This window comes from Poromitra crassiceps, assembly GCF_964638095.1.
Source record: "Poromitra crassiceps genome assembly, chromosome: 29".
NCBI classification, from domain to species: Eukaryota; Metazoa; Chordata; class Actinopteri; order Beryciformes; family Melamphaidae; genus Poromitra; species Poromitra crassiceps.
The window spans coordinates 15,091,366-15,104,231 of record NC_139641.1 but is presented as its reverse complement, the minus strand read 5'-3'; the positions used below and the strand labels follow the sequence as shown (position 1 = coordinate 15,104,231).

At 47.6% G+C, this 12,866-nt stretch overlaps 1 protein-coding gene across 1 annotated transcript; it reads left to right on the top strand.

Annotated features, from left to right (window-relative positions):
- The first annotated feature begins 770 nt into the window (after positions 1-770).
- Positions 771-9,159, top strand: LOC310800176 (uncharacterized protein). Its single transcript, XM_083662760.1, has 5 exons — positions 771-1,290; positions 5,403-5,519; positions 5,603-5,746; positions 6,064-6,177; positions 6,312-9,159. Exons 1-5 carry the CDS (start codon positions 906-908, stop codon positions 6,560-6,562), a joined length of 1,011 nt encoding a protein of 336 aa, XP_083518886.1. The 5' UTR covers positions 771-905; the 3' UTR covers positions 6,563-9,159.
- Positions 9,160-12,866: the final 3,707 nt, after the last annotated feature.

The following is a 12,866-nucleotide window of genomic DNA, read 5'->3' as shown; positions in this document are numbered from 1 at the left end:
CCGGGACCGGTGAGAGTGAAGATCGAGCGGGTTGACACTGCCGCTGTAGCCATGGAGGCTGTGCCACAGCCCAGCGGAGCCAGCCTACGGCCCGAGGACAAAGGCGGGGCACGGGTCGAGGCGGCAAAGGACGGCGAGCGGCGGGGAAGAAAGGAAATCACCCCGCCAAAATTCAACGGTAAAGTCGAATGGGAGGCATACTGCAAGCAGTTTACAGAGGCTGCAGATTGGAATGGCTGGACGAGAAGGGAGAGAGCCAGCTACCTCGTCATGGCCCTCGAGGGCGAGGCTACGGCGTGCGTGTCGGCAATAGCTGATACAAAGGACTGGGATGTGGTGATGGGGGTCCTGCAGAGACGTTTCGGCCGATGTGAGGAGCAGGCCATCGTAGCCGCGGAACTGTGTAACAGACGCAGACGACAGGGTGAGTCACTACGTGCACTGGCAACGGACATTGAGACTCTCAGCCGGCGCGCATACAGCCAGCTACCGACGGAGACGCTGGATGGACTAGCCCTAAGCTACTTTGTCCAGGCCATCGAGCCACGGAGCCTAAGCCAGAAAGTAACGCTGGGACACCCGAAAACATTGGGAGCAGCGCTGGGGCTGGCACTGGAGATAGAGACAGTAGAAGGCTGGGACAAGAGCAGCGGCATAATGGAGGCCGCCCCAGTGGTGAGAATGGCCGCGGAGAGCCAGTTACAAGAAGAGCCAGCGTGGAAGACGGCCTGGGCAGAGCAAAGCAACACGGTGAAAGAGCAAGGCGACAGGGTGAAAGAACTGTCCGAGTCAGTACAACAGCTGACAGAACAACTGCTCCGCCGAGCGACCCTGCAGCCCAACCCCGCTCGACAGCCCACTCAGCAGAACAACAGCTGGGCCAGAGGGAACATGATCTGCTGGGGATGTGGACGCCCCGGGCATCGGGAAGCAGACTGCCGCCGGAGAGCGTGGAACCAGGGAAACGGCACAGGGCCCGTCCAGATGGGGCGAGACGGGTCTACGATGCCACAGTCCCCGTAGCCACGTCATCGCAGGAGGGGGCCCACCGACAGCAACGGGGAGGTGGGGCTCCGCCGGGCCCCGAAGTAGACGACATCGCCGGAGCTGTCAACATGCAGAGCGGGCCGCGCGCGATGAACGGCTGCCATGTTCCAGTCTACCTACAGGGGAGATACTGCGCCGCCCTGGTGGACACGGGGTGTACGGCAACGCTGGTGAACGTCAACATGATGCCCGAGGGGACGCGCCTGGAGCAGCCAGCAGCACAACTGCTAAGAACAGTATCCGGTGAGTTGATGCCAATGAGGGGGAGGGGACACGTAATGATAACAGTGGGGGGACAGACAGTGGACTTTCCGGTGTGGGTGGTAGAAATGACGGGACCCTGCATCCTGGGGGAAGACTACTTGACGCTAAACAAATGCACAGTAGACCTAGGAAAAAGCACATTGACATTTGCAGGGGGGCCAGTAGTCCAGATGGGCCACCCTCCCACCGTTCCAGAGGAGAGAGCTAATGTAAATAACATCACTGTATATCGCGTCACCGTAGTGCATGAGCCCCACCCAGCAGACCAAGCCCCTCCACAAAGCCCCACCCCTAGCCCACCTCCAAACACTTGCCCTCAGCCAGCGCAACAGGCAGAGGGGGAGAGAGAGAGGTTAGAGATGCTCAGGGGATTGCACAAACGCCAGAGCGAAGGGTTAGAGACCCAGCAGAGCGATGAACTGTGGAGGGTACTAGAGGAATATAAAGACATTTTCGCCATGTCCGATGATGAGCTAGGCTGTACCCACCTGGTGGAACACGAAATAGACACGGAGGGGGCGCGACCCGTCAGGTCATATCCCCGTCGGGTCCCAGCGGCGAGGAGAGAGATAGCGAACGAAGCTGTAGAGAACATGCTGCGGGCGGGGATCATTGAGCCTTCAGACAGCCCGTGGGCGTCAGGGGTAGTGCTGGTGAAAAAGAAAAATAGCCCCAAAATGCGATTTTGTGTAGACTATAGGGGGCTGAACAAAGTGACAAAAAAAGACGCATACCCAATGCCCATCATAGAGGAACTGTTAGACGCCGCGGGAGAGTCATCCTGGTTCTCATCCCTAGACCTCCGTAGCGGGTACTGGCAGGTGCCCCTCCGCGACGATGCCAAACAAAAGACCGCCTTCCGCACAGAGAAGGGGCTGTGGCAGTTTCGAGTACTCAGTTTCGGGCTGTGCAACGCACCAGCAACGTTCGAGAGGTTAATGGAGAAGCTGCTGGGAGACATTCCCCGATCCGAATGCGTCGTGTATTTAGATGACATCTTGACACACGGGGGCACGTTCCAGGCAGCAGTGGGGGCGTTACGGAAAGTCCTGCAGAAGATAGCAGAGGCGGGTCTAAAGTTACACCCAGACAAGTGCCACTTCCTGAAGAGGAGGGTGGAGTTCTTAGGGCATGGCATCGGCACGGGGGGCATTCGCACCCTAGAAGAGAAGACCCAGGCGGTCATGGAGTGGCCCACCCCCAGAAACAAAGGCGAACTCGAGAGCTTCGTAGGGCTAGCCGCATACTACAGGAAATTCGTGAACGGGTTTTCTAAAATAGCGGAACCACTGTTCAGGTTAAAAGAGAAGAACGCAGACTTCCACTGGACGACAGAATGCCACCTAGCATTCAAAGCCCTCAAGAAAGCGCTGACCGAGTCTCCAGTGCTTAGAGCACCAGACCCCGCCCTGCCGTTCCTACTAGACACTGATGCCAGCAATGGGGGTATGGGGGCCGTGCTGTCCCAGGCGGGGCCGGACGGGGAGCGGGTGGTGGCGTACTATAGCAAGACTTTCGATAAAGCAGAACGTAACTACTGCGTCACCCGCCGGGAGCTCCTCGCCGTAGTAGAAGCACTAAGACACTTTAGATATTACCTCCTGGGACAGCCACGGTTCACCATACGGACCGACCACTCGGCGCTGCAGTGGCTATGGTCCTTCCGAGAGCCGGAGGGACAAGTGTGCCGCTGGTTAGAGAAAATGGCAGACTACAACTTCACGATAGAACACAGGGCAGGGGCGCGCCACGTCAACGCAGACGCCCTGTCACGACGACCCTGTGCAGAGAGAGGGTGTACGTACTGCGAAAAGAGAGAAGGAAGAGAGAGAGAGCTCCAAGAGGAAGCTAGGATCTGCCCTAACCACACGGGGGATGGGCCAGTGTGCAGGACGCTGCGGGTGGCAGAGGCAGCGGATTGGAGGGGCCACCAAGAAAACGACAGGGAGCTGTCACCAGTACTGCAATGGGTAGAAGAGGGCCAGAAGCCGCCCTGGGAAGAGGTGGCGGGGGCCACCGACACAACCAAAGGGCTGTGGGCGGGTTCGACACCCTGAGATTGAGTAACGGAGTGCTGATGAAGTCCTGGAAGGAGCCAGCGACAGGAGAGCATAAGTGGCGGAAAGTAGTGCCGACGACGTTGAGGGAGGAGGTGTGCAGGAGCTGCCATGGAACTGTAGGGGCTGGGCACTTTGGGGTAAACAAAACCCTCCGCCGCATCAGACAAGGCTCTTATTGGGGGAGGATGGGGAGAGACGTACAGGACTTCTGTCGACGCTGCGACCTCTGCGCAGCGTACAAAGGCCCGTTAGATCAGTCTCGCGCCCCGCTCCAACAGCTAGCAGCAGGAGCCCCCATGGAGAGGGTAGCGGTAGACGTGATGGGACCTTTCCCCCGCTCAGACAGTGGAAACAAGTACGTCCTGGTCGCCATGGACTATTTCACAAAATGGCCAGAGGCGTACGCACTACCCGACCAGGAGGCGGGGACGGTGGTCGACGCACTAGTAACCGGCATGTTCAGTAGGTTCGGAGCACCAGAGACCCTACACAGTGACCAAGGGAGAAACTTTGAGTCACGAGTGTTCGCCACCATGTGCGAGAAACTGAACATTAAAAAGACACGGACCACAGCATTGCACCCCCAGAGCGATGGCCTTGTAGAAAGATTCAATCGAACGCTGAAAAAGCAGTTAGCCATCCTCACGGAGGAGCACCAGAAGGACTGGGACACGCACCTGCCGCTCATCCTCATGGCCTACAGATCCGCCACACACGAGTCCACCTCCTGCACACCAGCTCTGCTCATGTTAGGTCGAGAACTGCGGACACCAGCAGAAATGGCGTTCGGCAAGCCACCAGATGCACTGGACGCTCCCCCAGGGCGAGAGTACGCCAGGAGGCTACAAGATCGCTTAGAGTCCGCTCACCACTTCGCTCGGGACCAGCTAGAGAAAGCAGGCATGAAACAAAAAAGGAATTATGATGTGAGGGCAAAAGGAAACCATTTCCAGGGGGGGGAGTTGGTCTGGGTGTACACACCCCAGAGAAAAAAAGGGCGTAGCCCTAAACTGGACTGTCACTGGACAGGCCCATGCAGGGTCATGGAGAGAATGGGGGAAGTGGTGTACCGAGTGCAGATGCCACTTGGTGGCAAGAAGGTACTCCACCGAGACAGGTTGGCCCCATACCGGGGGGGGTGCACCTTTCCCCCAGATCTCGGCCGCCCGGCGGTTTCACCTAGACCGGCTGAAAGAAGGACTCTGTTCCCACAGAGAGGGGCGTCCGGCTATGACCGGGCGGGCCCCACTCAGGGACGTGAAAGCCCAGAGACACTGCAGGTGGGATCAGCCCCGCAGACACATTCACAGAGACTAACACGGCCACGGAGAGAGCCAAGGGCTCCAGGACGATTCAACAACTTTGAGTTGTACTAAAAAAAAAAAAAAAAAAAAAAAAAAAAAAGAGGAGATGGTGGTTGGAGATGTTGAAATGTTGTAACAGAAAGTAAAAGAGGTGCATGACATGAGATATTGTGGGGGAGGAGATGTGGGGAAGTCTGAGAGTGCATCATGCTGTGATTGAAAACAAAAACAAAGAAGCTGTTAAAGAAAAAATATGTTTTGGTACAAGGGGGTGTGTGATGTGTTATCAACGTGGGCGTTGACCTTATTGTTGGGCGGGGAGTATGTAGCGAATCAGCAGTACACATACAGGGGTGAGCATTGGTAGTGTCTCGACTGCAGATAGGAACTGATGTGTGGGAGTGTTGTATTGGGGAACACTATGCTGTGGGAATACTTCCGGAGTGAACTGAGCATGCGCGTCAGTCTACACACACTACTCGAAGGGAAAGCTGCTAGCTTTGAGCGTGACAACCGCTGAGAGTTGTAATATAACTAACTGTGAATAAAGACCCTTGTACCATCAAGAAGCCTCTGCCTCATGAGATACCGGGAACGTTACAGTATATATGCAGGGGCTGTGCAGACTGCCACCGCCTTGTTGTCTGCTTTCATCACTCTGCTTTACATGTTGATATTACAAACAAGTCATGTTGAGCTTGTCTGACTTGTTCACCTGTTCCCTCAGTCTACACCCTGAATTGCTATGAGTGCGTCGCTGGACCCTCAGGAACCTGCACAGCCACAGAGACTAAACCTTGTTCCCTGGGTCAATGTACAACATTTAGCATGGGTGTATACATGGGTATGTAGCTGTGCATTTTTTTTTATGCAACTAAGAGTCTGGCATTTGACATCATTTGACAAAGCCTATTGTTTTTTGTGCAGGTCAAACAGAACTTTCTAAAATGACCATGATGTCCTGTGGTATGGCTGCTCAGTGTATGAGCGGCTCCATGAACTTTGGAATCTCCAGGACCTCAATAAACATCAAGTGTTGCTCCACTGAACTCTGCAACAAAGCTGCCCCTGGTAACCTCCTTATATTTACTGTTTTGATCATCACGCAATCTCCGCCCATGCCTTTAATCTGGAAAATTGTCAATTAAGACACTGTAACATACATTTATTTGTTGTTTTCTCAAGACATTATTTTCTTGTGTTGTTGTGTTATTGTAATCTGTGTGTGTGTGTGTGTGTGTGTGTGTGTGTGTGTGTGTGTGTGTGTGTGTGTGTGTGTGTGTGTGGTGTGTGGGTGGGGGGGGATGTGTCTGCTGAATTGCTCAACAAGGCATATAATCTAATTGATGTTTGGAAGCACTATAAACAATCTAAGTTTTATCTTCCAGCGGCCAGTGCGCCTTCTCCCAACGGTAAGAAGTGCTATGGCTGCAATAGCCAGGGGGACTGCATGAGTGTCCTAAAGTGCTTGGGGGATGAGGACCGCTGCATCTCAGCAACAGGTAAACAGGCCTATATGACGTCAGACGACTCACTCCAATTCACATTCCTCAGCTCAGAGGAAATGTTGAGTGATGCAGTAGAACAGATGGGTCAAACATTAAGCTCATCACTAACATTGTTTTCGTTCTCATAGTGGCAGGGCAGGGCATGAGGGGCTGCGCCTCCAAGTCCATGTGTTCAGGAATGATGCAGGGACCGGCAGCAGCAGCCCTGGGAAAAGATGTGAAATGCTGTGAGGGTGACATGTGCAACGGCGTCGGCAACGTCGGCAGCGGCGGCCGCAGCGGCGTCTGTGAGGGTGACGCGTGCAACAGCGTCAGCAGCATCGGCGTCAGCCTCCTGCTCCTGCTGGCACCAATGCTCTCTTCTGCCATTTTCTTCTAAGTGATGGAGACAAAATAACCTCAGTGTTCAGTTTCCCTCCTCACCTCTGTATGGCCTCACCACTCATCCTCCCTCTTCATGTCTCATATCTAACCCTGCCTGTTACAGTGTCTGTTGTGTTCTATTTTGTGTTATATGTTAGGGTCTTTCTCCACTCCTTTTCTGTGCAGCACCTTGTGGACGAGATGTTTGGATTATCCACTACCCATGACCACATTCTCTTCAGCCTTTATGCACAGGATGTTTATATATATATTCAAGATTTTTATTGTCACTCCGTAGTACAAGTATCACGTGTGAAATTCTTGTGCTGTGGACTCCGTTTACAACATAAATATAACAGGGCATATGAGTGCAAAAACAACAAGAGACACAACAAGCAATAAGGCAGTAGAGTGATAAGACAAGTCAGAGACAGTGGCATATTCACTGCACATAGGTGCACATGTCATGTGTATACTTTAGACGTACTACCCTTGTACCCCACTGGTCCATCTGATGGATATTTCTTACATTCGCGTATGGGCTGTTTGGACATTTTTTGAGTAAATGGTCTGAAATTAAGGCTAGGTATTTTTTGGGGGGTATTTTACAAAAATCAATCATATCTATCATCTTTCTACCATCCAAAGACCTTGTTTTGAAATTACACCTAAATTTACCATTAGTCCATCAGATGGACCCATTGACTTTCATTATAAACACTTTATTGGTACTCCCAGCTAATTTTTACAAAATTAATTTATTTCATTTGTTCCAGCGGGCATCCTGGACCAAATACCTTGAGATTTGACCTTAATATCTAATCTTGGAGTTGGTAGAAAATTTGGGGGAGTTACATGGTCTCAAAGTCCATTGCATAGTTGTCCCATTTGTTTCAATGTTAATTTTGCACAAAAAAAAAAAAAAATGACTCCCAGCTAATTTTCCAAAAAATCATTATTTCCTTGATGTTACACATCTCACCTTGACTCAAGGGGTTAATATTGTAGTTTCTACTGTGTTTGGCTATTTCCCCATATTCCCCCAGTTTTGGCATAGCAATCAATTCCATACAGTTTACATGAAATGTAAAAAAAACCTGATTCCTATGGCAAAGATGGGAAAATATTAGAAAACTGAATTTGACAGTCCACACTACTGATTTGAAGCCTTTAGACCAGGATGGATGCTGGACTAAAGCTCATTTGTGTGTTTTGGGGGAAATGGCTGGTAGTCCAAAACATGCGCTTTTTGGATTTTTGGCTCAAAATATTATTTTTACAAAAATAATATGAAAACCCACTGATGATGTCACAATGTCTGTGAAATCATCAGTAATGTCATCAGTGACATCATTATTGACCAAAATCATCTTATGACATCACTGATGATGTCATAGGCTAGTGATGTCATAAGTATTGTGACTTCATTCTAAGATGTATCCTGCCAATCTTTGATACTAGGCACCTTGCAGTGGTGACTTTTGTAAAACACCCCAACCTGCCCATAATATCAGACCCAAATCCAGTTTGCCTTTATGAAAATGAAAATAATTCACTTTTTGTGTTTCTATGTCATTTTTCATTGTACTGTACTTACTGTACACTGGCATTTGAGGGGTTAAAATTCTGAGTAAGTATCAAATGTTGATATGAGGTATTAGGGAGGAAATTACCAATGAATTATAAAGAATATAAAATAAAATAATAAAAATGTATATTCATAAATGAATATACATGTACATGAAAACCCTTTAACATCAAAGGAGTGTTAACATGTAAAAGTAATAATGTCATCTATATGCTCAAATGTCCATGTGGCCTCGCCTACATAGGCAAAACCACCAGACCACTTAAGACCAGAATCTCAGAACACAGATCCAACATCCATAACAATGACATCAGAAGCCCAGTGGCTGTCCACTTCACACAAGCTTCTCACAATGTTTCTTCTCTTAGATATTCTGGCATTGAACTTGTTAAACACCCTGTACGTGGAGGTGACATCAACTCTCTACTACTTAAAAGAGACGCCTTTTGGATTTTCACCCTGGACACTCGAGCCTCAAAAGGGCTGAACGAAGACTTTGACTTGCGGCCATTTTTGTAGTCATTTGTAGTCCTTTTGCAGGTGTGCTTTTGTGTGTGCTAATCTCATTATGTCCACATTGTAAAGAATATTGCTCTGTCTAGTATGTCTGTCCTGTGTCATTTTCTTCACAGCTGTGGTATCTTCATATACTTTTTTACTACTACCACCATTTCAAAGTAGTAGAGACCACCTTGTAATAGTTCACATCACACTTTCTTCTTAAATATTACATTTCATTATGACGGTTTATACCTGATAACCCTAGTTTATGTGATATTCAAGTTGTTCTGAAAACGTCCATTATTACTTGTCCTTTGAGACAATCACGTTTTGATATTGCCAGTTGACATTTGATTATGTGAACAAGTGCACTGTATGTTTAATTCTATGTATCACATGATGTGTCAGGTGACCCCTGCGAGGGTACTTAAGGGGTGTGTCCCTACACTATATTCATGTCTGAGGAAGGGCTTTGCCCGAAACGTCACTTTTTTTTGTGGTCAAATAAATATTTGGGAGCAGCTGCCAGTGTGCGGACTCTATTTTTATTACTTTTTTATTACATATTCATAAATGAATACATTATAAATATGACGGTCCATCAGATGGACCAATGGTAAATTGAGGATTTCATTTGCAAATGTACATTTCTTGAAAAACTAAAGAGTGATCAGAATAAATGTTGCTGCCAATCTTTGACATATCCCAAGCCATGATAATCCCTCCAGGGGAAATCCAGTTTGACTTTATGGGAAGGAAAAAAATTCACTTTTTGTCTTTTTACTGTACTTTTTTATTTTTACTGTACTTACTGTACACTGGCACTTGAGGGGTTAAAATTCGAATAGGTATGAAATGTTGGTATGAGGTATTAGGGATGAAGTTACCAATGAATTATAAACAATCAAATTAAAAAATTAAAATTAATATTTATAAATTATTACAGTATTACCCTTAAGGTCCATCAGATGGACCCTCATGGTAAATTTAGGATTTTGCATTATTGGGGTACAAATACATAAAATAAAAAAAAGTGGCATATTCACTGTAGGTGCATAGGTGCACATATCGGCCCCTATCGTTGCATCAGCGTTGTTTCTAGGCCGAGCGCCTGGCGCTGCGCAAATCAGTGGGCGTGGACCAGCGCACTTGATATCTTCGTGTTGGCGCTCCACGCAGCCTAAAGCGTTACAACCACGCCTTTTAAGCGTAAAATTATGCACCGTCATGCTCATTGGATAAGTGCAATAAACGAATCGCACGCTTGCCTTTTAAGCTCCAATTCCAGTGGTCCAGCAAAACCAGACAAAAGCCAAGCGCTCGGCCCCCCCCCCCCTCCCTTCATCCAGTCTGTCTGTCTCCATATATAGGCTATTATTCCATATTATTATGCTTCTCAAACCAATCTAACTGCAGTTTAAATACTGCAAGCATGTAAATACCCTACACTATAGCAAGATCAAAGTGAAAAGAATGTTCTAAATGCATCAGCTAGAAAAATATAGCCTATTAGATTGGTGAAAGTTTGTCCAGAAAGATATCATTTTCTCTCGCCTGCTGCAGGAAGGATGATGCACATAAATATACCCTACATTATGTAAAGTCATTGCATAAATGTGTTTTTATTGTAAAACTAAATGTGAAATAGGGCCAAGTTATTGGAGCAGACATCACAGTATAGCAGATGCCAGTAGAAGCACGTTCCGCTGTCACTTATCTAAATCACGTTAAATCGACAAGGGGTATATATAGGCCCAGGAGGACATATATGTTTCACATAGGGTGGTGTTTTCATTTCGATGTTTTATTTGGTCCAATATTGAAATGTTGTACAATTGCAGGTTGTGTTACCATTACACATTATTTAGAACTACCTTTTATATCTATTTCGGCTCATTTGGTTGCTATTTAGTAGCTAAATGGAGCATCACAATGCATGCTGGGACATGCCAGGCACTGAACTTACAACTTCTTTTTCCTATGGGAAGCTGGGTGCTGCTATGTGTTGTGTCTGTCTGAGCGAGGGAGTCACAGAGAGAGAGTCGTATTGTGCCTGTCAGACTGATATGAGCAAGAGAGAGGGAGTGACACAGAGAAGGGTGACAGAGGAGAGCCAGAGGAGTGCTCCACGCAACCAGCGCACTGAATAGGCCTGGTTTTCAAAAGCGCAAAGCGCTAAATTTACGCCAGGTGGGAAGATATCATTACGCCGGCATTTAAGGCCGACACGCCCATTCTGGCCCATTCTGGGACTGCGCCACGCCCATTCGGCCTAAAGCGCATTTGGCAGCTTAAAGCCATATTGATATCTTCCCGAGGCAGGCGCAAGGCACGTTTTTTTTGCGTTTAAGGCCCGTTTTAGCGCCGAAGGCCTGTGGGAGAATAGGGGCCATCATGTGCATACTTTAGACGTACTTAAACATTTTAAATTCGACGTTCTGTTTGCACAGGTGCAAATAGCATATACCTAATTAAACATACAATTAAACATTAGACATACGTAATGGTAGCAGCTACAGTACGGTACAGTACAGCTACTACACTATTTGTGTATGTTAAGGAGTCTCGTGGCCTGCGGGAAGGAACTGTCCCTCAAGCGATTTGTGCGTGCTTTTGGGACCCTGTATCTCCTCCCTGAGGGTAACAGGGAGGATATATATATATATATATATTTAGGGACATACTGTATTCGGTGTTGCTACGCCAACATAATTGTCCATATTTGTCTGCATTATGTTTGGTTTCTGCTATACACATTGTAGTGCTATTTAGTGGGTGCATTTTGCATCATTACCTGTGAGTTCACTGGCTTTGTGCTCAGGTGTTTGCAATCATCTCTTGCTAAATAGGGGGAAACCCTGTGAGCTGGTGGTCATACCCTGAAGAAGGCTGTTTGTGCCGCTACGTGTGGGTCATGTCCCAGCTCTTTTAACATGCACTAACTATGTTTTTAAGCCTTCCAAAATGAAATAGCCATCTACAGTAAATAAAGGCTTTTTACTTTCTGCCAGAAGAGTGCCTTGGACCGTTCTTTTTTTAACCTTTGTGATCCTCATCAAAGAGCACCTTCACCACACCAGTTGTGGACTTCCGAGCACTCTGGACCTTTGTTCTTCTTCATAATTCCCATAATATCTACTTAATTTGATGAACATTTGTATAAAGTATAGCCAGGCAATGTATGACAAATGAACATAGGCAGATTTCCCTCTGCCCTTTCCGTCAAGCCCCCCCCCCCATCTTATGTTGTTTGCATATTACCTATAAAGTTAAATTAAACAGCAACTGATTATACTGTATGTTTGCATTATATAAGTGTTAGCAACAGCTCTCTCCAGTTGCTGCCCTATTGTTAAACTATGTGTCTGTAAAAACTAATTTGCTCATACACACCTTTCTGGGTTTTGGGTGAGTGCTCTGAAAATAGACGCTGGGCGCAGTGCACTTTCTCTAGACGTCCGTGTGCGCCCGTATGCGCTCTCTCCTCATTGGAAACAACTGAAAAAAGACGCTGGAGCTGAGGAAAAGAAGCTATATGGACACATGTCCTTAACACTTAATTACTTTACATTGACGGAATATGCAGAGGAAGCAAAAGCTCGCAAGAGTGTACCCCACACAGCACAGGCGCAGAGTCAGTAAGACTATTTACTTGTTTACATTATTTTTGAAACGTTGAACCGGAAGTTTCCATTTTGTTTTGCCTGGCCTGACGCCAGGCGCGGACTGCGTAATCGGGCACGTCGGGCCGATGCCCGGTGGCCTGGCCTGCAAAAAAAAAAAAAAAAAAAAATGTGTGTGTGTGCCCGCAGTCAGGCCACTCATTGAACAGCAGGCCAGGCGCCGCCTACTGGTTTACTAGTGGTTTTATTACTTTATTAGTTAGTCTGAAGTAATAATTAGGCTACACCTCAGGGTTAAAGTGGGTGCATCTCATCGTAAAATTAGACGGTATGAAAATATGGACAGAGCCACCGTGATGTCACTCATTCATTTCTGGACTCTTGTGTTGGAACCTTGAGTTTTGCATTGCTCAACACTTGGCTATAGGCTATAGAGACTAAAACCATTGTTGGCCTAATTTTTCAGAAACAAAGGTTGGGGCTTGAGCAGAACACACTACCATGTGTTTAATGTTAGGGGCTTGCTTAAACAGGAAGATGTTTGATGAAACTGAGAATATGTTGGTTTATTATTATTGTTATTGTTATGACGTGTAGCTCTTAAGCCT

Excerpts from the sequence above, each read along its gene's own strand:
- LOC310800176 (XM_083662760.1), top strand. The coding sequence starts at position 906 with ATGTGGACGCCCCGGGCATCGGGAAGCAGACTGCCGCCGGAGAGCGTG. Across the intron at positions 5,520-5,602 it reads TAGCATGGGTGTATACATGG|GTCAAACAGAACTTTCTAAA; the intron begins GTATGTAGCTGT and ends TTTTTTGTGCAG. Across the intron at positions 6,178-6,311 it reads CCGCTGCATCTCAGCAACAG|TGGCAGGGCAGGGCATGAGG; the intron begins GTAAACAGGCCT and ends TCGTTCTCATAG.